General features: G+C 34.8%; 1 protein-coding gene across 1 annotated transcript in view; it reads left to right on the top strand.

Moving 5' to 3' along the window:
• Positions 1 to 27,537, top strand: part of LOC306866904 (N-acetyl-beta-glucosaminyl-glycoprotein 4-beta-N-acetylgalactosaminyltransferase 1-like) — a gene marked incomplete at its 5' end in the record, with an annotated part of 174,833 nt that overhangs the window by 111,185 nt on the left and 36,111 nt on the right. The window contains 2 exons of the mRNA XM_079412335.1: positions 4,838 to 4,905; positions 26,474 to 26,552. Of these exons, the coding sequence (XP_079268461.1) occupies positions 4,838 to 4,905; positions 26,474 to 26,552 (147 nt within the window). The remainder of the gene's footprint in view (positions 1 to 4,837; positions 4,906 to 26,473; positions 26,553 to 27,537) is intronic.

Genomic DNA, 27,537 nt, shown 5'->3' with positions numbered 1-27,537 from the left:
TGTATTGAATGTGCACTTGTAGTGTACTTGTCTGGGAGGGTCAGAAAGCTCTCGGACTGCATCAAAAATATCTTAATTTGTGTTCTGAAGATTAAAGGTGCTGTATGTAAGTTTTTGACTCATACCATAATATGTTTGCAGATATTTAAGAAACATGCTAAGTTAACATTCTTGTTTATCTGAAAAACAATGCTACAGTCAGTTATTCCCTTTGAAAATGTGCGTTCCGGCCCAAAATGTCGGTCTGTGTTTTGGTTTGTGAAACCCGCCCACTGCCAGTTTATTTCGGCACGCCGGGTTGCCAGTTGGCGGAAAACACAGCGTATTTAATTTAATTAATCGCCATGTGCGCTCGTTCCTGTTGGTGTCGTCAGTCTGGCAACCTGAGTGTGCGTCAAGTCTGAGGAGGAGGGGATGGGTGAAAAAAAACCCTCTCCAATGTTTTGAATTTGGACTGCAATACCTAGATCAACCACTAGGCCATTCCTACATACAGCACCTTTAACGAAGGTCTTACTGGTTTGGAACGACATGTAATTAATGACAGAATTTTCATTTCAGAATTTTCATTTTTGGGTAAACGAGCACAAACGTTAGTATATCGCATTGCGTGATTAATTTTAATACTCTCCTCCCAAATTTTGCGTCTGAAAGGGAAACTCCTTCAAATGCATATTCAATAAGGTCAGGTGCAAAAATAATGGTGTCCACGCCTTTTCAGCGCTAATTCTTCACTGCGCGTCTTTAGTAAATCCTGACAGTACTATTTTAACGCCAAAAGACGGTTCGCATTTACGCAAGTAGTTAGTAAATCTGGCCCTATAGCACATGTAAATTACTTGATTATAATTTGAGCAGTAGTGTCTTATACAGTCTTACACAAGTTATATATTTTAAATGTACTAAATTGCAACTTCATCATTACGAGTATATTTAAATACATGACAAGTGTTGCGGGTAACACATTACAAGTAACTTGAGTTAGGCAATCAGATTACGTTTTTTCAAATAACTAGTAAAGTAATGCATCACTTTTTAATTTACAGTAAAATACTGAGTTACTTTTTCAAATAAGTAACGCTAGTTAGATTGTTTTCTCATTTCTTGATTTCTGACAGCTCCTGTGTTGCCGTGTAGAAAGAAATCGAGATTAAGTGCAGAGGCATTGTGTGCGCTGTGTAAACATGACTGTAGTAGACTACTAGACTGTAGTAATGTGTAAACATTACTGTAGTAGGCTACTAGACTGAGATGAGGCTACTACCTGAGTCATAAGTCACACAGGTATAATTGTAGCAATAGCCACAAATACATTGTATGGGTCAAAATGATTGATTTTTCTTTCATGCCAAAAATCATTAGCATATTAAGTAAAGATCATGTTCCATGAAGATATTTTGTAAATTTCTTACCGTAAATAAATTATAACTTAATTTTTGATTAGTAATTTGCATTGCTAAGAACTTCATTTGGACAACTTTAAAGGCAATTTTCGCAGTATTTAGATTTTTTTGCACCTTCAGATTCCAGATTTTCAAATAGTTGTATCTCGGCCAAATATTGTCAGATCCTAACAAAGCAAATTCATTAATGGAAAGCTTATTTGTACAGCTTTCAGATGATGTATAAATCTCAATTTCGAAAAAATTGACCCTTATGACTGGTTTTGTGGTCCAGGGTCACAAATGTGAACATGCTTTTACTCATCTCACCTGCACAAAAACAGATTCAGTATTTCTCAAATTGAATAAAAACATGAATAAGAACATGACACAAAAAAGAAAAAGGTGCCTTTGCTATTATTTTCATCTAAAGCACTAGATGGGAGAAAAACTTGGTGTACCACTTTCCAAACCAACTGCTTTTCAAGATGTGGCTGATCCTTAATGCGATCGCGAGCCGCAGCGCAAAGTTGATTCTGTGCTTATTTGATCTAATATTTGATGTTTTTTTTTTTTAAATGTTGTAGATTTAAGTAGCAAATGAGAATCACTAAAATTATTAAATATATTTTGAGACAAAGGTCTTCTTAATGATTTTCTATTTTGTTTAAGATATACAAAAAAAGCTACAGTTTTTAAATAATGAAAGAATATGTAAAAGTATGGTATTTGGGGTAAAAAGCGCCCCTGCTGTTGGGGCTAAAGGCACAATTATTAACATGATAATTAAAAGGCTGACTTTTCCATTTGTTGACATAACATGGTTAGATTCAGAAGGTAAATATCAAATATTATATTGGGTGTCCATCTTAGAGATAATCACCATGTTTAGAATGAAACCATCATATTTAAAAACAAACGTTTGTTGGGTAAAAGGCCCCCCTTGCCACCTCATACATTTATAAGATTAAAAAATAAATAAACGAAATGTTCAATACAAACGTATATATTTTTTCTGCAATCATTCACTTTGGGCGCAGTGAAAAGCACATTTTGTCTTAGTGTGTGCCTTTAGCCCCTTTGTCCCCTACTCTAAAAATACCCTAAAGTTTCTTGCTTCACAAAAGCTGTGATTTGTATTGAATTTAAACACATTGACTCTAACAAGTGCACTAGCAAGAAGTTTCCACCCAATATTTTCTCTTACCCTCACATTTTCCTGTAGTCACCTTCAAGTGGAAATATACGGTAGCTTTGGCCTCTGGAGGCAGATGCACAAACACACACACACACACACACACACACACACACACACACAACGCATCTTTGTCCTCTAATCCCTGCGAGAGGCGAGTTGTGTTTGGCAGAAATGGTGATTAGCATTGGCCGAGTCACACGTGTTGATGCTGATGGCCGTGCAAGGTGTGTGCGACAGTAAACACGCTCCTTTTGGCGAAAAGAGGGGCAAGTGTGGGGAATCTGGAGCTCTGCAGGACTTGGTCAGTGTCTGTATGTATGGGTGTGTGTGTGTGTGTGTGTGTGTGATGAATGAAAGGAGTCTTTGAGAGCAGCGGGGATCATGGATAATCCAGGAGGCATTATGATTCATTACATCGACGTGTGATGTGAAGAGAAGCATTGAGAGCGAGAGAGATGCCACACATGACAATTAAAGAGAGGCATGCTGGGATGAGCGCTGGAGATTTCATTCTGGATCACTGCTTCAAAAGCACGCCATAGTTACAGAGGTTTGGTTGGAAATCGCTGTGCTCGCCCTGCGGGTCAAGAAAGGGATGTTTTGGATTGTTGTAAGAAGTGTTATTATTAAGTTTTATTGGAGGGAACTAAAACCTTTCTGAATGTTTAAAGGGGTCACATCACGAGGAGTCAGTTTGCCCTTAAAGGGCTTCACTGTACTAAAAAAACTTCTTCCACAATATAGAGCATTTATTGAAAGCATGATGTGTACCTCCACTCCACTAGTGTATATTTAAAAAAAAGGTGATGTAGGTGATGTATATATATATGTGTGTGTGTGTGTGTGTGTGTGTTTTAATATATAAAAATATTTTCCACTTCCAGGCAGATTTGTAACATTTTTTGTTGATGTGAGTGAGTGAAGTGAGTGAAGTGACATACGGCCAAGTATGGTAACCCATACTCGGAATTCGTGCTCTGCATTTAACCCATCCAACGTGCACACACACAGTAGTGAACACACACACACACACACACCGTGAACACACACCCAGAGCAGGAACTTCTCAATTATTTCACTGATATATTCTTACAGCCACGTTCTAATTTGTAAAGCTCAATAATCATTTGCTGCACGTAACAAATATATTCTTTGTATTTACTCCTTGTGATGGATGATTAAGGGAATTTGGGCTTTGTGTTCCTCATATTTATAGTCCTGTGGAACAGAAAGGTATGGCTGCATAATTTCATGTTTGTAGTCACTCTGGTGTGCTGAAAATTGTAAACATGAATGGGAATATACTTTAGAGATATTTGACTATTTTTAATAAGATTTTCTAGGGGTACCAGTAATTGTGGCCATTATTAGAGAAAAACATTCATTTCATAATGTGATTTTTTTCCCCGACTTTTGAAAGATCAAATTGATGATGAACAATGCAGATTTATTTTCACAGCTTTCTTTGATCATATTTATCAAGAGTACCAACAATTTTAACCATGACTGTACCACTTGACATTAAATGTAAACTTTTCTTTGAAAAACACACTCTTATGTCATTGACCCAGATATATAATATACCACCCACAACCATCAGAAGCCTCACCTATACAGTCATGGTCAGATAATGAGAAATAAAAAATAAACATACTAGAACAATTATTATGAGTAAAGAAAAAAAAAAGTATATTATTATCAAATTTAAATGAAAAAGGATAATATGAAAGGAATAGTTACCCAAAAATGAAAATTTGCTGAAATTCCAACATAAATAGATGAGTTTAGCATTGCATCACTTGTTCATCAATGTATCCTCTGCAGTGAATGGGTGCCGTCAGAATGGGAGTCCAAACAGCTCATACAAACATCACAATAATCCACAAGTAATCCACACCAGTCCAGTCCATCAATTAACATCTTGTTAAATGAAAAGCTGTGTGTTTGTAAGAAACAAATCCATCAAGACGTTTTAACTTTAAACCATCACAACTCCATAATCCATAAGAACGCTTCCCTCCAGTGAAAAAGTTCATCCCCTTTTGTCTCTTACATCAAAATCCACCTACATATTTGTTTAGAACGTGATCTATGCATATTTCCCTCCTGATTCGGATGAGATTACTTTTTTCCATAATCAATATGAATTTGAGGACTCGTATTTTAGCTGGAAGCAATGGTTTAAATTTAAAATGCTTTAATGATAACATTACTACATTAATAATCAAGGAATCCTTTGGTTTGTTCTGTGTTTCAGCTGGGATCTGAATGGACCGCACCAGGAGAGTTTACCAAGTTCAGGTCTCAGGTGTCCAAGTCTGTGCAGTAAGTACATACTGTATACACACAATCACATCTTAGGATGCTTTGAGCTAATTTATCGCGCTGTGGGAAATTGTATTGTGCAGATTGAGATCATTAATACAGAAATGTGCATGCTGTGTATGTTTGTGTGTATCACTTCCTCTTGTATTGTCCAATCAAGGGCCTCAATTCCTCCTTTGTAAACAAACCGCCCACACTCATGTCTATTGATGCAGTTATTTTACCCCTGATGGTGTTGATTGGGTTGGTAATTGGAGGAAATTGCTGGCTTTTATCTGATCGGGCATTTAATGATCGCCTTTCTCCGCTCGGCTCAAAGCGCTTGCATCATTTACTGCTGTGATTTAAATATCACATCGAAGAAAGAGCAGTTTATCTTCAAAGATAGAAACACCTTTTCCGCTTCAAGTAAGCAGCGTACGAACGGTCAATTAGCATATCGTATTTCTAGTCTTTCCATAAAAAGCCTGTTTCAGCCAGCAAACCTTTTTCATTCAGCACTCTGCACTAATTCTCCATTAATAATGGCTTCAAATGGATCTGCTGGAATTAGCAGTGGGATTGTTTCCATATGCGTGGCTGTAAAGTGATCCATAGCCTGGCCTTTATCTTGAGTGTATTTAATAATGCATAAACTAATCCAACCTCATTTTGTGAACCTGAGTGTATAGATAGTAACCACAGAGGCACCTTTTTAGATTTGTACTCCAGCAGATAATGTGCTGCCTAGATGATTTAAGCCTTTATATTTAGGAATTCCATTTCCATTTGCAAAAGTACAGGATTATAGACATCTGGCGTGCCAGACTGAGGCTGTGTGTATTTTGACGATCTTGTATAATTCCACCTTGTTGGTACGTATTTTATGACTCTTTGATTATAGGGATACTGTAAATTCAGTATTAGTATTCAAAGGTTTGGGGTCAATAAGATTTTTTTATCAATTTATTCAGCAAAGGATGTGTTAAATTGATCAAAAGTGATAGTAAAGATGTTTGTAGTGATACAAAATATTTCTTTCAAATAAATGCAGGGTTTTTTTAAACATGCAACTCATCAAATAATCCTGAAAAAAGTTAAATAAATAAATTAGCGCTGTCAAATGATTAATCGCGATTAATCGCATCCAAAATAAAAGTTTTTGTTTACATAATATGTGTGTACTGTGTTTATTTAATATGTATATATAAATACACACATACAGTATATATTGAAAATATTTACATGTATATACATTTATATTATTATATTTTATATATTTAATATATAAACCAGCATATTTTTCTTAAATATATACATGCATGTGTTTGTATTTATATATACATAATAAATATTCACAGTACACATACACATATTATGTAAACAAAAACTTTTATTTTGGATACGATTAATCGCGATTAATCGTTTGACAGCACTAACATAAATAAATGTTTTAAAAAATCATGGTTTCCAAAAAATATTAAGCAGCACAATTGTTTTCAACATTGATAATAATCAGAAATGTTTCTTGAGCAGCAAATCAGCATATTAGAATGATTTCTGAAGGATCATGTGACATTGAAGACTGGAGTTATGATGCTGAAAATTCAGCTTTGATCACAGGAATAAATTACATTTTAAAATATATTTAAATATATATAGCGGTTCTTATTAATTGTAAGAATATTTTCCAATATTATTTTTGATCTCGTAAATGCAGTTATGGTGAAAATGATTTCAAAAGTATTTTAAAAAAGTACTGACCCCAACTTTAGAACAGTACTGCATATAAATATTAAATAATTTATGTATTTTTATTAAAATTAGATATGCAAATTATTATTTTTTAATGATATGTAAGGTATTTTGACACTTAAGCTACACTTGATCATATTTGATCAAAAAACACAATATCTACATAACTAAATCAAGCTTTTCTAATCAAATTTGAATGTGCATTCTAAGAAATGAATTAATCAGATATAAATGAGCACAAATCAATCTTAAATAATTAATTTCATCCCACATTTATTAAGGTGACACAACAGAAAAGTGGTAGATCTTTATCTGTATTATGGGTTCACCAAATTAAAAACACAGAACAAAATTTGAATGCTGTTTCTGACACACAGCACACTCACCTGCTGTGTCACTAAAGAGCATTTTATTTTTTTGCATTATTCATCCAGTGTACTGCGTGTTAGTGTTTCACCTATTACTGCCCTTGATGTGGGGCTGGATGGAGGAAGTGGCCCCTCGGGAATGACACTGATCCCAGACCTGAATAGAAATACAGCATTTAAAGGGGTCATCGGATGCAAAATTCATGTTACAAGTTGTTTGAACATAAATGTGTGCTGGAAGTGTGTGTACACATCCATCCTATAATGAAAAAAAATCCACCCTGTGTTTTTTTTTTTTAAATCCCTATTTTAAAATCCCCTTTCTCAAATCAGGCTGTTCTGAGATTCTTGTCAGAATGACGTAGTTCTGTACAGACCGCTCCCACGATAGTTGATTGACAAGGCCGTCTTACCTTAGACCCGTTCTGAGTGAGCTGAGAGCTGTCCGCTTCCGGTGCAGGGGAAGACAACATGTCTCCGATTTAGTGATTGAAGTGTTTTGTTGTTGGATGTAATAATGAATATAGCATTCGTCATTTACTCCCGACATCTGAGCCACTGAAGATGCAGAGGATTAACGTTACTTTCACTTTGAAGTGAATGCGCCGATCCCCAATCTACATAAACGCGTCTTTGTTCACGCGAATCATTCGTGATCCAGCTTTATCTACAGAAGAAGTGAGTATAAGTGTTTTTAATTCATCTTTGCAAATCGCCTTTCCTAATAATGTGCTAGTTAGCCAGTTTTGCAGCTGAAGTTTAGTATGCTCCATAGATATATATACCTAGATGCCTTATTATCGACTGTTTCTATGGGCCGCGATACGTAAGCCATCCATAATTTTTGGAGCGGTCTGCGAATCTTTGAGCGCATTGACTGTGTGCGTCTACAACAGCAAGTTATACGCTTGTATATCTTTGAATATTCATTGATTATTATGGTGAATGCGAGTTGGCTAACGCGTCAACATATCTGAAGCGGTCGAATAGAGAATCTACACATATCTATGGTCTGCTCGTCACTCCACAGAAGAGAGGGACGGGGTCAGCAGAGCTCATTAGCATTTAAAGCAACATGGCCTAAAAAAAACGGTGTGAACAGAGCTAATTTTGACAGGGTAAAGGAGGTTTTTTTACACTACCATTGAGAAATTTTAATCAAAGTATGTTATATACTTTTCATTAAGACTCTATAGAATCATATCAACTTGTGTAAAATGGGCATCCGATGACCCCTTTAACCCTCCTTTTACACCATCTGACTTTTTTTTTTTTAATGAAGACTACTGAATGGAGATGTTTAGAAAAGTCTACAGAGAGGGCAAGAAAACAGAGCAAAGCACTAAGCCCATTTTGAGGTGATTAAAAGCAAATTTGCCAACATGAAAGCTTTTATTATAATAAACTTGCTGCTAATGTTTGCCATAAATCCAGGGATTCTTTGTTCATCTCTTGTGATGTGTGCTATGAATTACAAGGCTTATCCATTACTGGTGGATGCTGTAGAATATCAGAGACTGAATCAGACAAATTTAAGATGCATCAGAACATTGAAACCTGAGGAGCTGGAGTTCAGAGAGGCCCCAAGGAAACAGGACAATGTCATAAATTAGATTTTGGCACCACTAGTCTGAAGCAAGCAAACTAACCAACTTTTTCACAGAACAGCTTTCAACCTTGAGACAAAAGAACACATTGATAATTCCAATTCAGGAAGGAGACTGTCAAATTTGTTGCAAATAATCAAGACTGATGGTCAAAGAGATGGCCATCACGTGTTCCACGATTGAATTCACGAGCTTCCTTATACTGACTTCTCCCCCACATAGAAGACAGACCAAACCAAAATTCCTTTGTCTAAAGAGCATGCCTTCGCTCCCCATAGAACTATACAAAGACTTTCTTTTTCATATGCACATAAAATCATCCTAAAAGGACATTTCTATGCAGAACCCCATATTATGTTTGTAACCCACATATTAGACTATCATGTTTTAATCAAATATTACGTATGTCTTTTTAATCATTATTGAATAGCTGAATGATTCAGATGCGTGTTTGGTATGTATGAGTGTGAAAAATCATGCTTTAAATGTTTCTTCCAATCAATTCTTTGTCAAATGTATCATATCATAATCACATCCAAAATTATACTTTGCAAGAGTGTGTAAAATTCGAACCATGTGACTGATAACATGCTGATTTATGATGGAAGGAACACCCCTAGCTAAGATAATAGCCTATCTAATTGGTCAAGACACCAGAGGGGATGTGTCCAGAAGCCGAGTTTAAAAACTCAGGACACCATCAAACTCTCTCTTAGTCACCCTTCGCTCTTCTTAAAAATGCATCCATAATTATCCTCAGATTAGATATCAAAGGACAACCCAATTTATATGATGAAAATCAGCTGGTAAAATAATATTAACTGCCTTTCTCTCCATATTTTCACCGCCATCCACAAAGGTTCACAACAATATCAAAGAAACATGCTGTTGTTTCTTATAGTTTCATCTTCATTCAGAACTTCTTGAGGAACTACTTCTTCAATGCTGTTGTGCAGCCATTTACCATCCATTGATATAAAAACACACATTCAAAACTTCTTCCCACTTCTGGCAATGACTAATTTTAGCATGTTTTGCCCTAAAGTGAATGAAACTGTTTAGATGAAGTCGCAAGAAGATAAAAGTTTTCTGAAGTTCAAAAACGTTATAGTGATCTGCCATGCTCTCTACTGCCTACGTAGGCAGCCTATATCTAAGATAGCATCCTAATTTGAATGGAGCCTCATTAGTGACTGATTTAAAATATTAACATATTAGGGAGCAACTGAAATTGCTCCTCACCCTAATCTAGACCTACAATGAATTCCAATAGAGTTTGCCGTTATCATGTTGCTAAGCTAATACTTGAGGTTGTAAACGGTTAGTTCTCACAGAAATTAAAATTAATTCATCGTTCCAACATCTTTTCACACCGCAACTCTTTTCACACCGACTCACCCAGAAAAAACACATGAGTGCACCGTTTTGACAAATCAAGATTTATAAAAACACAACAAAATTCCATCCATGTATTTTCTTCTCTGAGGTAAATATATCTGTAGTGCTCTTCGCAACAAGTTATCACGTTCACCTGTCAACTGAGTTTCACTCTGGAGATATTCAACTCAGTGACGAAAGTATACATTGTATTTCACATTGTGTTTTTATTAATCTTGATTTTTTTTGTAACTCGTTTGCTTTCCTGGGCGGGTTGGAGTTAACTGCTGTGCTAATGAACAGAATCCAATGGCCAAGATCAGGATTTTTGTTAAATATTACACTAATTTTTGGTTTTTTTTTTTTTACCAAACACCATTGTATTCTCCCATAACATTTTTTTTTTTTTTTTTAAATCTCATTTTGTGGTCTGAAAAAGAAAGAAGGGCATACTGTATTGGAAAAACACAAGGGTGAGTAAAACTCACATATGTACAAAAGTGTTCTGCTTTGCACAGTAACTTTTTCCCACAAATTATTCTTGTTGAGTGTGACATTAGTATGTTGTTAAGCTAACAACCGGATCCTCACATTTAGTGTTTTGCTTGTGAAGTGCATGATAACCTTGTCCTACAACTGATTCCCATTAGGTTTAGCTTTAGCCTGTTGCTAAGCTAACAACCAGATGTTTAGTTTGCATAGTGCATGGTAAATTCTAATAATGATTGGTTACAGTTATGGTGTGTGCCCACCAAATGCAAAGCGAATATTCTCATTGCGTTATCGCTCTACATCACTCGCGTGAATAAAATCATTGTGTAATTCTCTCCTCCATTTTCTGATACTACTGGACGTGTCAAACCTGACGTGTAAATAAGCTTTTTTTGCTGACTGGTTGCGCAACAATGGATCATGCAAATTTCAACTCGAGCGGAAGATACGATTGAGGCATATATCATGCATTCATGGCAATTGCGTTGCCCAAATCACATCATTTGCACCCCCGGTGTGAATTCCCGTCTATTTGCGTCTTTGCACTGAATTTGAATGTAATCTACTCACACAAATAATTAAAATCGCTTTTTGGTGTGCACATACCATTAATTTGGCTTTAGCATTTTGCTAAGCTAACAACCAGGTGTTTCATTTGTGAAGTGCATGGTAAATCCAAACCATGATTGATTCCAGTTTATATTTAGCATTGCTAAGCTAACAACTACATACTCGCATTAACAATAGTATTTTGCTAGCGGAATAAACTTGAACCACAATTAAATCCAGTTGAGCTTGTCTTTAGCATTTTGCTAAGCTAACAACTCTAAACAAAAATACATGGTACACAAATACTGGTTAAAAATAAGTCATTATTTTTTCTACAGCATTTTAATAAAATATATACATTTTCAATAGACTTTTCTACCGAGCTCAGCGCAGTGCATTCTGGGACTGCATTTTCTGTAAATGATCCATGCAATACTGCCTTAAAACTTAGAGAGAAGAAGGTATCTCAGGTCACCATAAGTATACTCTTTAGATAAACCTTCATGTCTTATCGAGACATAAAATCTCAGAAGTGTTTTGTAACACAGCTATTATTTCAATAACACAATCCTGTCCTAAAGCGCATAGATCGAATCAAGCAACATCAGTAAAAAAAGACAAATGTGTCGGCATAGTTAAGACTTTTCGCAATGCCGTTTATCATGATTACCGTGATCATAAATCAATGCCATTATTGAGTTTGAGGAATAGAGAAAGAGAAGGTGAATGATGGGTATTGATCGGAGGTTAAGCACTTTGCTTTTAAGCAGGATTGTTCATCCTGTAGAAGCTGTCTTTTCCACCCTTACAAAGCATTGATTAGATAAGGTATCTTATCTAAGAGCACATCTAGCCGACACAAAAAAAGACAGACTTCTCTGCTGGCACCCATTCAGAGTGCACTCGCCTGCTTATATTGAATTGAGCTGAGGACCTACTTTTATGCTGAAGAACTCCAACCTGCATTTGAATCAAGATGTGTTTACTGAAACATGTTTCTGTGATGAGAAAAATCTATTTACTTTGTCTATGTTCTTACTACAAATTCTGTTATTACAACATGGAGAAACTTACATTTGTTTTCTGAGAGGCATTTAAACGGTGACTCATCTTTGAACTGTTCAGAATGTCTCAAAGAAAGTCTAAAAATGTCATACGAGTCATTTGAGACTCAGGCTAACAATGGTTGCGTTGTGCATTTTGGTTCATTACAAGAGCAGGTTCATAAGAGTCATTTATTTGTGAATCAGACTACTACACTCGTGCTGATTTTTTTTTTTTATTCACTAAAAGAACAGGTTCATTCGAGTCATTTGTCTGTATGATCATGCTGTATGTTTTTTTTTTATTCACAGAAAGAACAAGGTCATAAAAGTAATTTGTTTCTAAATTACTAAAAAATATTTCATTAAAATTATTAGCTATTTAAGACTACACTTGTTCCACTGTATGTTTCTGATTCAGAACGGGATCATTAAAGTCTTTTAGTGAATCAAATTACATGCGGTTTGTTTTTGATTCATAAAAAGAACAGGCTCAAATGGGTTTTGTTGTGAATGTTTGTTTGTGAAGCAGTCCACTCTGATTGTGATGTACTGAATGTTTTTGATTCACGAAAAGAACAGGCTCATAAGAATCATTTGTTTCTGCTTCACTACAAAAGTGTTTCATAAGAGTCATTAGTTAGCGACTCAAGACTACACTTCCACTGTATGTTTTAGACTCACTAAAAAGGACCGGCTCATAAGAGTCATTTGTTTGTCAATCAGATTATGCTGTACTGTATGTTTTTGATTCAAACATGTCAACAAGAATCATTTGTTGATAAATAGTCATTTATTTCTGTTTATAATTTTATAAAACAGTTAAATGTAATCTATTGCAAATCTGAAACTGAAATGCTGTCAAAATGAACATGTGTCAGAGATTGGCCAGGCTCTGTCACCAGCCAATCACAGCGCACTCCCTCACCTGAATTCTAATCACCTGCACATCATCATTGGCAATCATCACTCACTCCTCAAATACAAACACCTCACAACACTCCAGTGTCCGGTCTCGTTCCTACGAAGAGAACTACCATTGCAATCTATCTCTATGCCAGATACTTACCGTCTTGTCTACTTACCTGCTGTGTTTCATCCCAAGTGGGTCTTCCAGCGATCCCAAGTCTGTCAGCTCCCGAGTCTCGTCCTTGGCCACCGTATTGGTGAGGTGTGTGATCAACTCCTGTTCCGCGTCTTCTGTCGAGAAAGGAAATCCAAGTTAACATTCCTCCTGACCTCCTAAGAATCCAAGAATCTCTACTTACCTGTTTCACTCCATATGCTCAACGTCTGTCAATAAATACCTGTTAACGATACGTCACGCTGTCTGAGTCCCTCTTCTATAACAGAAGACCGACAGACAGAATATGAGTGCCCCAGATCCATTCCAAGAGCTCGTGGATGTGCTCCGACGGGCTCTCACACCGACTCCACCACCAGCACCTCCTGCCACTTCCGTAAACAGTTCCATCAGTTCTTCAACCACCGTGATCTCCAGTCCCATGGCCAAACCAGCGCCCTTCTCTGGTGTGGCGGAGGAGTGCAATGGCTTCTTATTGCAATGTTCCCTTGTCATCGAAATGCAACCGCTCTTGTACCCCACTGAAAAGGCAAGGATCACGTTTATCATTACTCTCTTAAAGGGAAAAGCCTTGCAATGGGCAGAAACCTTCTGGACTCAGGGAGGCCCAGCCACTCAATCCTTCGATTTTATAAATTATTTTCATTAAGTTTTTGGCAGGCCCGCCTATGACACATCCGTAAGTGAGAAATTGTATCATTTACGTCAAGGTTCTCTGTCTATTAACGATTATGCTCTCCAGTTTCGCACCTTAACAGCAACCTAGTGGATGGAACGAGCGATCTCTATTGATGGCTTATCGTCAGGGGTTGGAACCCAAACTTCGGTTGCAGCTGGCCGCCTATGATGATGTCTGTGGTCTAGAGAGCTTAATACAACTTTCCATTCGATGCGCTTCACGTATGAAATCCTGTTTTGAGGAACAAGCTTCACTCCCTAGCTACAATTCACTCCTCCGCCACCCACTCAGTCAAAGCCCTCCAGAACCAGCCAGCGAAACAATTTGAACAAAATATAACAATAATAATAATTTGCACGGTTTGATGTAATATGAGCTAACCGATTGTTAGATTTAATCACCATTGGTAGCGTGATTTAGTGTAATGCTTTTTCCTCAGTTGGTCAGAACAAATGTGGCAGGCTTGTTACTTATGTGTTCAGATGAAAATACTTTTCATCTGTCATACTTCCAAGACGTAGCTAGAATCTGTTATTCCCTAAGTACAGTATCCACACCGGTGGATACTGGTGACAGCCACACAGACTCCTCAAAACATCCACACTGAAGCCGTTGCTTCATCCCACGTAATAAAGATAATTGCGAAAATAACTGCAATTGCAGGTTTTCAAACAGAGATGGTGACAAAGAGGCAAAACTTACGAACTGCAACTTTTAAAAGCTGTAATGTTAGGTGGGATTAATTGCAGTGAATTTCAGAAAAAAATTGTGATTTAATTAGTTATTATTATTTTTTATCATGTGACAGCACTAATATACAGAGTATATGTATAGAATACCTGGCAACCTTTTTTTCTCACAGAGAAGAACTCATGCCATTATTTCCTCTGTGTCCTCATATTCCATCAAAGTGGATCATCTCTCAAAGTACTTTTGTGGGAAACGTATACACTTTCATCAAATGGCTGACGAACAAGAGATCTAAATCATGAAGTCTCTGATGGGCTTTCCATTAGATTAGTGCTGCTTATGTGATTGGATAATGATGTGAACGGAGGACAAATGGTGTGTGGGAAGACCAGGTGGCCCTAATGCCTGTGGAAAGGCAAAGACCGGAGGGAGGATATAGAGATGGATTCCACTGGATGTGACTCACCCCTTGATACGACAGATCTGTTTCTGAGTGATAGAGAGCCCAGCATATCCAAGGGTTTTTAGTGAGGCTCCTGGCATTTCCACAAAAGTGCTGTGTCATTTGCGCCTGAAAATCCTGCCACTTCAGTTTATGACTTGTAGTGATGGGTATCATTACAGACCTTCAGATTTAATTTGAATCTGATTCATAAACTCTCAGTTATATTAAAATGATTAAAATTGATTGAGTCGTTGTCATTGAGTTATGCACGCTATACAGTATTTTGATTATTTTTAAACAATTTGTTTAAATAACCGGCTAATAAGAATCATTCATGAATCAGTCTACACTGCTTACACTGCATTTTGAAAATTTACTGACTAAAAGAACTGACATACAAGATTAATTTTTACATGAATCACACTTCTCTGGCTATGCTGCATGTTTTTGATTCACTAAAAATAACTAAGTAATTTGTTAGTGAATCAGCACTACACTGGTCATGCTGTATGTTTCTGATTCACTAAAAAGAACTGTTTCATAAGAGTCATTTGTTAGTGAATCAGGATTAAAGTGGTCCACCTGTATGTTTCTGATTCATTAAAAAAATAGATAAAAAAATATGAATTGCGAAATTGATGGTCCCAAATGTATATTTCTGATTCACTAAAAAGGCTCATAAGAGTAATTTGTTAGTGAATCTGGACTGCACTGATTACAGTTTATGTATCTGACTCATTAAAAAGTTTTCTTTTATTTGTGAATCAGGACTACACTGGTCCAACTGTATGTCTCTGATTCACTAAAAAGAACTGTTTAAGAGTCATTTGTTAGTGAATCAGGACTACACTAGTCCCACTCTTTGTTTCTGATTTACTATAAAGAGCCATTTCACAAGAGTCATGTATTTGTGAATCAGGACTACACTAGTCCCAATTGAATCTTTCTGAATCACAAAAAATAACAATTTCAAGAGTCATTTGTTAGTGAATCAGGATGATTACACTGTTCCAACTGTTTCTGATTCACTTAAAATAAAAATGTCACCTGTAAATAACATGTTTGTTTGCATAATAAAAAAAAATAATAAAAAAATAGCAATAATAAAAATATGACAGATTTTTGAAACCATATTTTTTATTCCGTTGATGAGTTTTAGTTTGCTTCCATCAGCTTATCAATTTTTCTGTTTAATTTTATTATTAACTTTAAATTATACACACACAAGTTATTATATTATTAATAAAATTACATGCATAATTGTAAAAAAAAAAAAAAATTGGAAATGATAAAACAGACACAAACCCATAGACTTACAATGAAAGAGGGCTCTGAGCCATATCTAGAGTCCAGAATATCACAGAGAGCCTACACTGTCACTTATCTATCTTTAAGATTAAACAGTAATGCAGTTAATTGATGGTAGCTGATGCTCGTTGGATTCTGAACTCTTGCTCTCGCTGGAGACATCAGTCTGACGTCTGCTGTGAAGTGGCTGAGATCCCAGAAACCTCGCACTTCACACTAATACTCTACGCTACAAACACACAGAGCTGAAACTGTGTGAATCTTAATGATACCGCCACTGCCCGACAGTTTGTTGAGTTCATTAGTGCGATGAAGTCAAAGTCAAGGGTGTCAACACTTCAGTCTAAGCAAGTCAGTCTATAAAATTGCCTGGATTTCAATTCAAGTTCGATTTTCCTTAGACCATCTTCAGATGAAGCATACGTAGGTCTAATGTTGTCGTACAGTTCTGCCAGATCACTTTATGAATCAAAAACGGTCAATTTTTGCAATGCTGTTTCAAATAACAGAGTCTCAAATTAAGCCCATATTAAGCTGCCACTCAATTTGTCCTCATTTTCATTCTCTTTGAAGTCAATATGAAATAAAAATGGATTCCATTTGCTTGTGATGTTAATTAATTGGCATACATTGTTTTGTTTTTTTTAAAGTAAATATTTATTTCACAATTTTTGTCAAAATCTTTCTTTGATCTGATGTCACCAATCTGTATCTATTAATTTATGAAAAAATTCTGAATTTAAATTCATTATTATTATTATTATAATAATTTTTATTATCTTTTTTTTTTTTTTTTTGAGGGCATACAGCCAGAAATGTGGGGATGATACAATTGTCCTGATATTATATTGTGGGGAAAAAAGTTTAATTAAAATAAATTAATTCTTGAAAACATATGATGTAGTTTGTCATCATTTTCATTATTATTTCTTAAGATTTTCTTGCAAAATCAAAGTCAAAATCACGTGGTACAACCAACATGCAGAAAAAATCTCAAAATATTATATATTTTGAGGTTTTTTTAAGGCAAAGTAAACATTTTAAAAGGCATGTCATGGCCAAAAACAATGACACCCTTCGTAAATATGATCAAAGAAGGCTGTGAAAATTAATCCGCATTGTTAATCCTTTTGATCTTTTATTTAAAAAAAAATCACAAAAATCTAACCTTTCATTGGATAACAAGAATTTAAAATTGGGAGGAAATATCATTATGAAATAAATGTTTTTCTCTAATACACATTGGCCACAATTAACGTCACCCTTTTATTCAATACTTTTTGAAACCTCCATTTGCCAGTTTAACAGCTCTAAATCTTCTCCTATAATGCCTGATGAGGTTAGAGAACACCTGACAAGAGATCAGAGACCATTCCTTCATCCAGAATCACTCCAGATCCTTTAGATTCACAGCTCCATGTTGGTGCTTCTTCTCTTCAGTTCACCTCACTCATTTTCTACAGGGTTCAGTCAGAGGACTGGAATGGCCAGCAGAAGCTTGGTTTTTTGCTCAGTGAACCATTTTTGTGTTGTTTTTACAGGTTTGTGTTTGGATTATTGTATGGTTGGAAGATCCAAACATGGCCCATTATAAGATTTCTAACAGAGTCAGTCACTTATTGATTTTGTATCTGTTGGTATTTGATCGAATCTATGATGCCACGTGTCTAAACAAGATGTCCAGGACCTCCAGCAGAAATATAGGCCCACAACATCAAAAATACACAGTATATTAATTGTACACATGGGGTACTTTTTATCCCTGTGTTCACCAAACCCATCTTGAGTGTTTGCTGCTAAAAAGCTAATTTTTTTAGTTTCATCTGACCATAGAAGCCAGTCCCATTTGAAGTTCCAGTCGTGTCTGACAACTGAATATGCTGGAGTTTGTTTTTGGATGAGCTTGGAGAATTTTTCTTGAAACCCTCCCAAAACAACATGTGGTGATGTAGTTGCTGTTTGACAATTTTTTAAAAGGTTTTCTGACTCCGAGATTCAACTATTTTTTGAAATTCTTTAGCCACTCAAACTCTCCTCCTCACCGTGCATTAGGACGATATAGACACATGTCCTCTTCCAGGCAGATTCATAACATTTTATGTTGATTGGAAATTCTTAATTATTGCCCTGATGGTGGAAATTCGAATTTTACTACTCTAGCTCATTTCTTAAAGCCACTTCGCTAATTTGTGAAGCTCAATTATCTTTTGCTGCACATCAGAAATATATTCTTTGGTTTTTCTCATTGTGATGGAAGATTAAGGGAATTTGGGCTTTGTTTTCCCTCCTATTTATATTTCTGTGAAACAGGAAGCCATGGCTGGATAATTTCATGTTCATAATCACCCTGGAGTGCTCAAAATTGTGAATATGAATGGGAATATACTTCAGAGATGTTTTACTCATAAGAATTTCTAGGGGTGCCAATAATTGTGTCCAACATGAATTTTTGAAAAACATTTATTTCATAATGATATTTAAAATTCTTATTATCCAATGAAAGCTTAGATGTTTGTGAATTTTTAAATAAAAGATCAAAAGGATAAACAATGCAGATTAATTTTCACAGCCTTCTTTGATCTTATTTACTAAGGGTTTATTTACAATATTTACAATACTTTTGGCCATGACTGTATATATATATATATGTGTGTGTGTGTGTGTGTGTGTGTGTGTGTGTGTGTGTGTGTGTGTTTGTGTGTGATGTGTGATCCAGTAGCACTAATAAAGAGACATAACCATGATCGAATGAAAATAGCAGGTCATTTGTAACTCTAATGAGAGCAGTCTCAGTACTATGATACGGTCTAAATCCTGACTGGAAATCCCCACTGATACCATTTTCCTCTAAGAAGGGACATAGTTGTGGTGATACTTACCTTTTCTAGAATTGTATTACATGCAATGTATTATAGAAGTAAAATGGTTTGTATTTTATGTTGACTTTAAATTAAAAACACTGTCTACTCTTATGAAGTCAGACTTCAGTGTAAAGCATTTCCATCTGACTCTGCTGTCAGTAGAGACACTGCATGTTTTCCTGGTTATTTTTTGATATACTGCAAAGGAAGGCGATGCACCCGTCAGACCATCTGAATTATTGACAAAAGCACTGGCCCGCTCTATTTGTGAAGAATCTGAAGTTTGAGTGTTTTGCTCAAGTGCCGTATCGTATATTTTCAATTGTTATGGAACCGGATAATCATTTTGCTGTTTGTTTCTGTGCAAAATAAAGTAAAATGGCTTGTGACAGATCTTGTTGGCACAGAGTGTGACGGTAATGAGGTTGTTAGATTCTTCCTCACATTCATCTTTATGTCTGGGCTCGACTCAACACACTTACTGAGAGACTGAGTCAGAGTTTGCAATTAGTCAGACAATTAGGAGCTTGTCCTCTCTATCACTCGCTCACTCTCTCTTAGACTGACTGTGGTTCTATTCATCATCTCTGGATGTGTGAATGAGCACACACACACACACACACGCGCACACTCCTCTGAGACAGACCTGCATGCTGATTCAGAGAAAACTCCCTTTTCTTTTATAAGCCAATGAACTGCCATCCTATGAAGAATTGTGAATGACGTAATCAAATAAAAATGGCGGTAAAAACACTTGCACTAATACTAATACTTTCACTTTTTAACAGTCAAATTCAAAGGGAAAAAATATATATTGTGGCCATGAATTAACAATAAATTCCCACAACATATTTCACATAGCATAATTCACCTAAAAATGAAAATTCTGTCATCATTTACTCATCCTCATGTTCATTCACTCATTCCAAACCTGTATGAGTTTCTCTTTTCTGCTGAACACAAAAGAAGGTATTTTAAAGAATGTTAGAAACCAAACAGTTGACGGTAGCCATTGACTTCCATAGAATTGAACAAAATACTGGAGAATAAATGGCTACCGTTAACAGCTTGGTTACTGACATTCTTCAAAATATTTTAGTTAACTAAACTATTAATGTGGCCACAGTTTACTAAAAGAAGGAAGCTAATTATTAATTTGTGGCCATGATTTAACTAAAACGTGGGAGCTATTTAAGTCGTGGAAACAAATTCTTAATTTGTGGCAACAATGCATATATTTTTGTCTGCAGGGCTCCATATCATTTGATTACTGTCTGAAATCACATCACAAATCTTCCATCCTAACATCTTGTAAACACATGTAAAGATAATAAAGATATAATGTAATATACATGTAAATATATAAGTTATAATGGAGAACTATATATAAAAAAAAGGTAACACTTTATTTTAAGGTGTCCTTGTTACACGTTACATGTATTTGCTATTATAATAACAATTAATTATGCATAATTACATGCAAGTAACCCTAAGACAAACCCTAATCCTAACCCCAACCATATAGTTGTCACGGTGCACACAGCGGGGAGGAACACGGAGACAAGGATATAACTCAAAATAGCTGTCTTTAATGTAGACAAGGCAGGGCAGACACACAGGAACACCAGGAGTAACGAGTAGACTAGATGAAAACTAACTGAACAGACAGGACTATAAATACATAGGATAATCATAGATAATTAGACAAACACAGCTGGACAAGAATTAACTGATAATCACACTTAATAAGGACAGGAAACAAACCAAATATGGACACAGGAGGCGGGAAACAAGACACAAGGCTGACAATAGTAAGTATATATAGTTGATTAATATTACTCAGTACTTAAATGTATAATTACACTGTAACGAGGACACCTTAAAGTAAAGTGTAACCAAACATAATAATCTGTATGGCATTGCTTTTTTGAAAAGATACAAATATCTTTTAGGTTCTAATATAGCACAAAGTCAGCATGAAATTGTTGAACAGCATGAATGTTTTCTAAATGCACCTTAATTATTTTATTGTGAATGAATCATGTATACATTTCATTTTTATGATTTAATTTAATTTTATTATTATTATTATTATTTTTTTTTTTTTATCTCATCATTTTTATCTTGATCTTCCAATGAAACGCCAGACTCTCTGGTTTCTTATGCCGGACTTCTCCAATCATTTCATCTACATAAACATCGCCACATTCATACACTCGACCCCAAGCTCGCATTTCAATCAACCCCTATTACGCTGCTTTTCCAACATAAGGCCAAACCTTATTATTACTTAACCGTTCCATTCCGTGCAGATCCAGAATGTTTTTGCCTTGGTAACGCAAATGTTTACATACAGTTTGAGATTTAAATAGCAACAGCATTATGGAGGATGATCAGATATTTCTGTTTATTTTGGTCAAGTAGCGTCCAACAGAGAGAAACTAGTAGCCAGACAACAGACAAGTGTCCGATCCTGAGTGGCGACGTCACTACACGCATTCTGCTAGCACAATTATGGACCGAGAACGCTTCCTAATTGTGCTTCCTGTGCCAGGTTTAAGTGGAAAAATAACTGGAATGGAAACCGTTCGGCCCAACAGTGGAAAAGCAGCTTTAGATAGACTCAAGTTCAGTCCTACATTTTTTGTTTTTCAATAATCCATTTCACTCAGATTTTAAGCAATGTCAAGTATGTAGCCTAGCTTAATGTTAGCTAACTCCCTAGCATCGTCTCAAAAATCCTATCACTTATAAGATCTCCAAAATGTAATTTTAGTGAAAACATATTAAACTCTGCCATGAGATATGACGTGTTATGGTTTGTTTAGTCAGTGTGATGCTAGCAAGATGCTAACCTAACAGCTCAGTACACTACTAAGCTACAAAAAACGCCAGGGGCGTTTCCACTGAGGCAAGGAAGGCAGTGCCTACTCAAAATATTGGATGAGAAAAAAAATATCCTAGTACAAAAATAAAACAACGCCAGTAATACAAAATATAACATTAAAAAGTGTATAAATCACTCATTTATCTAAAGAAACACTGTCCAACAGCGACACCAGCATGTAAAGTTACAGCGTCTCTCTCGCCTCCCCTGAGCCCATTGAGATTTAACAGACCCCTGAAGTGAGCGTCACGTTAGAGGAGGCAATGCTCCAATCAGTCTGAATGAACAATATAATGGTGTTAATGGGAATACTAATAAAAAGGTAATTAAACAACTCACACACTTAGATAAAACCACTGTTACATCAAAATAAGACTTAAAATGGCTTGAAAACATGATATTTGAGAGTTTGTACTGCGTATTAAAGTAAATCTCAGCATCTGTGACCAATATTTACCAAGCTTTGATGACTGATGATCTTAAACATTAAAAAAAAAAAGTTAACTATTAAAAAGAATAGCTGAGCATAAGTTCACAAATAAAATATATTGTTTAAATTGTTACTGCCTTGGTATTATTTTGGAATAAATGAAAAAAGCTTAAAAACACTTAACTTGATGAGATTCATACTTGGCAAATAGATAGAATATTGATTGTTAATGTTATATTGTGTGCTTGTTTTTTGTTTTTCTGATAGTGTAAGTAATGTTTACTTAACCAAGAAATATGACTGGGACATGAATTTATATTTGATAATAATAATAATATAAGAAAAACTTTGAGGACTCCTCATTTTAGAACAACACTAGAAGTCTATTCTACTTCCTGTTACTCATTTTGGAATCTTGGAGGAAAAATGTCACTGTTCGCCCAAGTATTCTTGTGTTTCCATCTTCATGAAAGATTTATGACAAATATGGCCTTAGACATTTTATAATTTAAAACAACCTTTTCGACAGTGGTGCCTAAAAATGTAGCCTAGGTGGTAGCTCGCTATGAGAAGAGAGCAGAAGTCCACAGATCTTCTGAAGGTCCTGGTTGTTTTGGCAGGATGCCGGCACACCTGCTGTGATTGATTGTAGTGTGGAATACGAAACGGGCAGAGCGAATCAGTCGGTGTGAAGTCGAGGAAATTGCACTGTCACCGACACCCTTCTCTGAGCATAATTCTCAATCGGAGAGCTCTCGGCCCACTCACGTTCTTCTCCTGCTGAGAGCCTCAATTTTCTACTTTTACTGCAGTCTCTCTCACACTTCCTGTTTTTCCTCCTTCACTCACTCTCACATTTTATCGGTTCCTCTGTTTTGTCTTACCAGCTCTTAAATTCTTTCTCGTTTTAAACGATGGTTTTCTTTCTATCAGTAATTTTACAGTACATTACTGCAGTGTTTGATGTATGAGGGGACGAGACCCCCTAGTGCGAGTCATAACATCATAACATACCAACCACATCTCAGAGAGCCATTGCAATGTCTTATCAGGTGAAGTTGTTGTAAGGTTTTTATAATTATTTATTATTTATTAAAGGGTTAGTCATTTTGGGATGAACTATCCCTTTAACATATTATATATTATTAATTATATAAATATGTAAGGATCATTTTAATCTAAATCTTGTTTATGTATATGCTCTATTATTTATACATTTATGATAGTATGCTTCATTGTATTATATTATATTATTAAATAATATAGCGGGTACTCTCTACAGTTTGCTAAATTTTCATATTTATTTATTTATTTGATAAATAATACATTTTTGTACATGGATTCATATAACTAGCTGAGAGTTTTAGGTGTTTATATTATATCATTATATTATATTGTATTATATTATTAAATAATATAGTGGGTTCTCTCTACAATTTTCTAAATTTTAATATTTATTTATTTGTTATAAACAATAAATTTTTGTACATGGATTCATATAACTAGCAGAGGGTTTTAGGTGTTTGCATTATTATATTATATTATATTATATTATATTATATTATATTATATTATATTATATAGTATTCTCTTGAATTATAATGCAAATTCTCTTGCTTTTCAATTTGTCAGTTCTTTATCTCTTTTCCACATCTGTTCCAGTATTTCACTGGCCCACTGGAGCAAACAAGAAATTTGTGTGAGCATCTGAGCTGAATTATGTCATATGCATTGGCAGCGCTCATGAATATGCATGAGAAAATTTACTCATCGGGAACCTCATGTTGCAAATATCATCTCTTAAATTTGTAGGGCTCCAAAAAATAAAAAATAAAATAAAATAAGTGCATGTAGAGATAAGGTGGAGCATCACCCTGAAGATCTGTGCTGTGTTAAATACTGTTGAGTTGTGAGTGAATGACATGAGCGGTGAGTGATGTCGGTGATGTGTCACATTTGGAGGTGTAATAAGGTGTGAAATCAAGCAGGGCTGTAATTGCACTGCTCTAACAGCAGATGTGGCCCATTTGAGGAGATTAGAGTCACAGCAGAGAGCAAACATTCACTCATACACCACCGACACAGTGCCTTCAAACTCCAATATCCTTCTGAACCAACATATCATACATTATGACATAACATAAATACTAACGCACATAGGTTTTTTAAAGACATTTTTTATTAAGCACGGACACAATCAAATATGACAGTAAAAACTTTTATAATTTATAATTCTAGTTTTCTATTTTTAAAATAAATGCTGTCTTTTGAACATTTATATTTATCAGAGAATCTTGAAAAATATTTCCACAAATATTACGTTTTTAACATTGATAATAATAAGAACCATTATTAATAACTGAGCACCAATAATAACTTAGCAGCAAATCAGTATATTAGTATGATTTCTGAAGAATCATGTGACACTGAAGACTGGAGTATTGATGCTGAAAATTCAGCTTTGATCATGAGAATAAATTACATTTTAACATATATTACAATAGAAAACACTTATTTTAAATTGTAATAATATTTCACAATATTAGTGTTACTCTTTTTTGTTTGTTTGTTTGTTTGCTTGTTTTAGCTGTTCATACTTCGTGAGCATAAGAAACTTCTTTAAAAACATAAAAAAATCATGTTACCAAACTTTTCACAAGCTCTGTAATGGTTGATATTTTATAAATGTATTATACAAAAAATCTGTGATATAATGTTTGATATAGTACAGCACAATAAGTGTAATTTATTTGATAAAATATAATATGATACGATATAATGCAAATTTCATATGATGATATGATATGATATATGATATGATAATGATATATGATATGATACCATATTGCATAATTCAATAGAGAAATACAGGTATTTATAATTAATCGATTTTTATTTGAAATGTGAGCGAAATGTAGAGAACCCACTATATTATTTAATAATATCATATCATATATCATCATATCATATCATATATTATATATTTAGTGATGGGCAACGATTAATCGCATCCAAAAGTGTTTGTGTACATAATGAGTGTGTACTGTGTATATTTATTATGTATATATAAATACGCACACATGCATGTATATATTTAAGAAAAACATGTTATGTTTATAGATTAAAAATATTTATATATAAATTATATGAATATAAATATATACATGTAAATATTTTCAAAATATATACTGTATGTGTGCGTATTTGTATACAGTATACATAATAAATATACACAGTACACACACATATATTATATAAACAATTTGTTTATTTTTGGATGCGATTAATTGTGATTAATCATTTCACAGCAATGAATATAATATAATATAATATTTTTGACATTTTGTAAGTACATGACTCAAAAATGTGATATGTGGGACAATATTTGATATAATACAGCACAAAATGTGTTATTTATTTGATATAATATATTATACAGAATAATGCAAATTGCATATGATATGATATTATATTATATGATATGTTAGTGTCGATATATTACAACATTTCATGTCCCATAGTACATAATTCAGTAGAGCAATACAGTTATATATATATATATATATATATATATATATATATATATATATATATATATATATAGACAAAACAATGCAAAATATTACAGTTCTGGCTGTGATTCTGAGTTTGAAGGTATTGTGAAATGCATTCATACGTGTGGCCACAAATTCTATATTAATATTTAATCGTTTTTGTGTTGCTCTGCAACTATAAACAGCTGAAAGTTAGACACATATCACTTGGCAAAATAACTATTTTCCAATTATTAGTATTAATTAATGTAACTTTATTAAGCATTCTTCCTTTTTATCGTATTGCTGTTATTGCTATTGTCGGAAAGTAATAATCCACTTTATTGCTTTAATCAGATATGCTATGATGTTGCAATATAGGAAATTATGAGTTACAATATGATATGATAATGCAGTAATAAAAATCCAGGACTTACAAATGAAATGCATTAAGATTTCATGTCTGTTCTTTCCTCTCCAGTCTCATGGCCTCCAGACGATACTACTTCGAGATTCTCCACAAGCAGGACGACAAAGGCTCGGATCACGTGGAAGTTGGGGTGAGTTTGAATCAGCTCAATTCAAGCTCAGAGATTCGGAGATCACTCTTAATGTGATTCAGACCACACAGTGCTTCCCAATTCAGCTTCTGTTGATCCCGTCTAAACATGCACAATCACCAATCTTTCACTATCTGCAGCGCCAAAACAGCTGTTATTGTCCACTTTGATAAACGCTATTATGCCAGTCCTTTCAGTCCATGGGCTATTCTAACGATTGAGAATAGAGGCTAAAGAAACTCATATCTGCTTTCACTCACAGCTTTGATAACAGTCCATTCATTCGGCCTGAGAGAACTGAAAGCCTCGCGATTGGGTTGTTAAAGGGTTAGTTCACCCAAAAAGGAAAATTAGCCTGTTATTTACTCACCCTCAAGCCATCCTATGTGTATATGACTTTCTCCTTTCAGACAAATCCAATTGGAGTTATATAAAAAATTGTCCTGGCTCTTCTAAGCGGTATCATCGCAGTTGTCAGGTGTTTCTGTTCAACAGTCCAAAATACGTCAAATAAAGCGTGTGCATCCGTAATAAAACATGCCTTACACGGCTCTGGGGCGTGAATAAAGGCCTCCTGTAGAGAATCCATGAGTTTGTGTAAGAAAAACTCCATATTTCAAACATAATAAACACTTTTTTTCTCACTTCCGCTGACTGTCGTGCGCAGAAGGCATTTTATATAAAAAAAAAAATATATATATATATATATATATATATATATATATATATATATATATATATTATTATTTTTATTTTAAATTTGATTACATAAATAATAAAATATTACATAACGTTTGGTCACACTTGGTTTTATTTTAAGGTCCAATTCTCACTATTAACAAACCATTATCTACAACTTTTGCCTCAATAAACTCCTATCTTGCTGCTTATTAATAGTTAAGGTAGTTGTTAAGTTTAGAATTGAGAATTGGTCCCTATACTAAAGTGTTACCTAAATTTAATTTTATTATTTGCTTTTCTATTG

Source organism: Barbus barbus, assembly GCF_936440315.1.
Source record: "Barbus barbus genome assembly, chromosome: 48".
Taxonomy (NCBI): Eukaryota; Metazoa; Chordata; class Actinopteri; order Cypriniformes; family Cyprinidae; genus Barbus; species Barbus barbus.
Note: the sequence above shows the minus strand (reverse complement) of the source record. Positions and strands in the feature narration are given on the sequence as shown.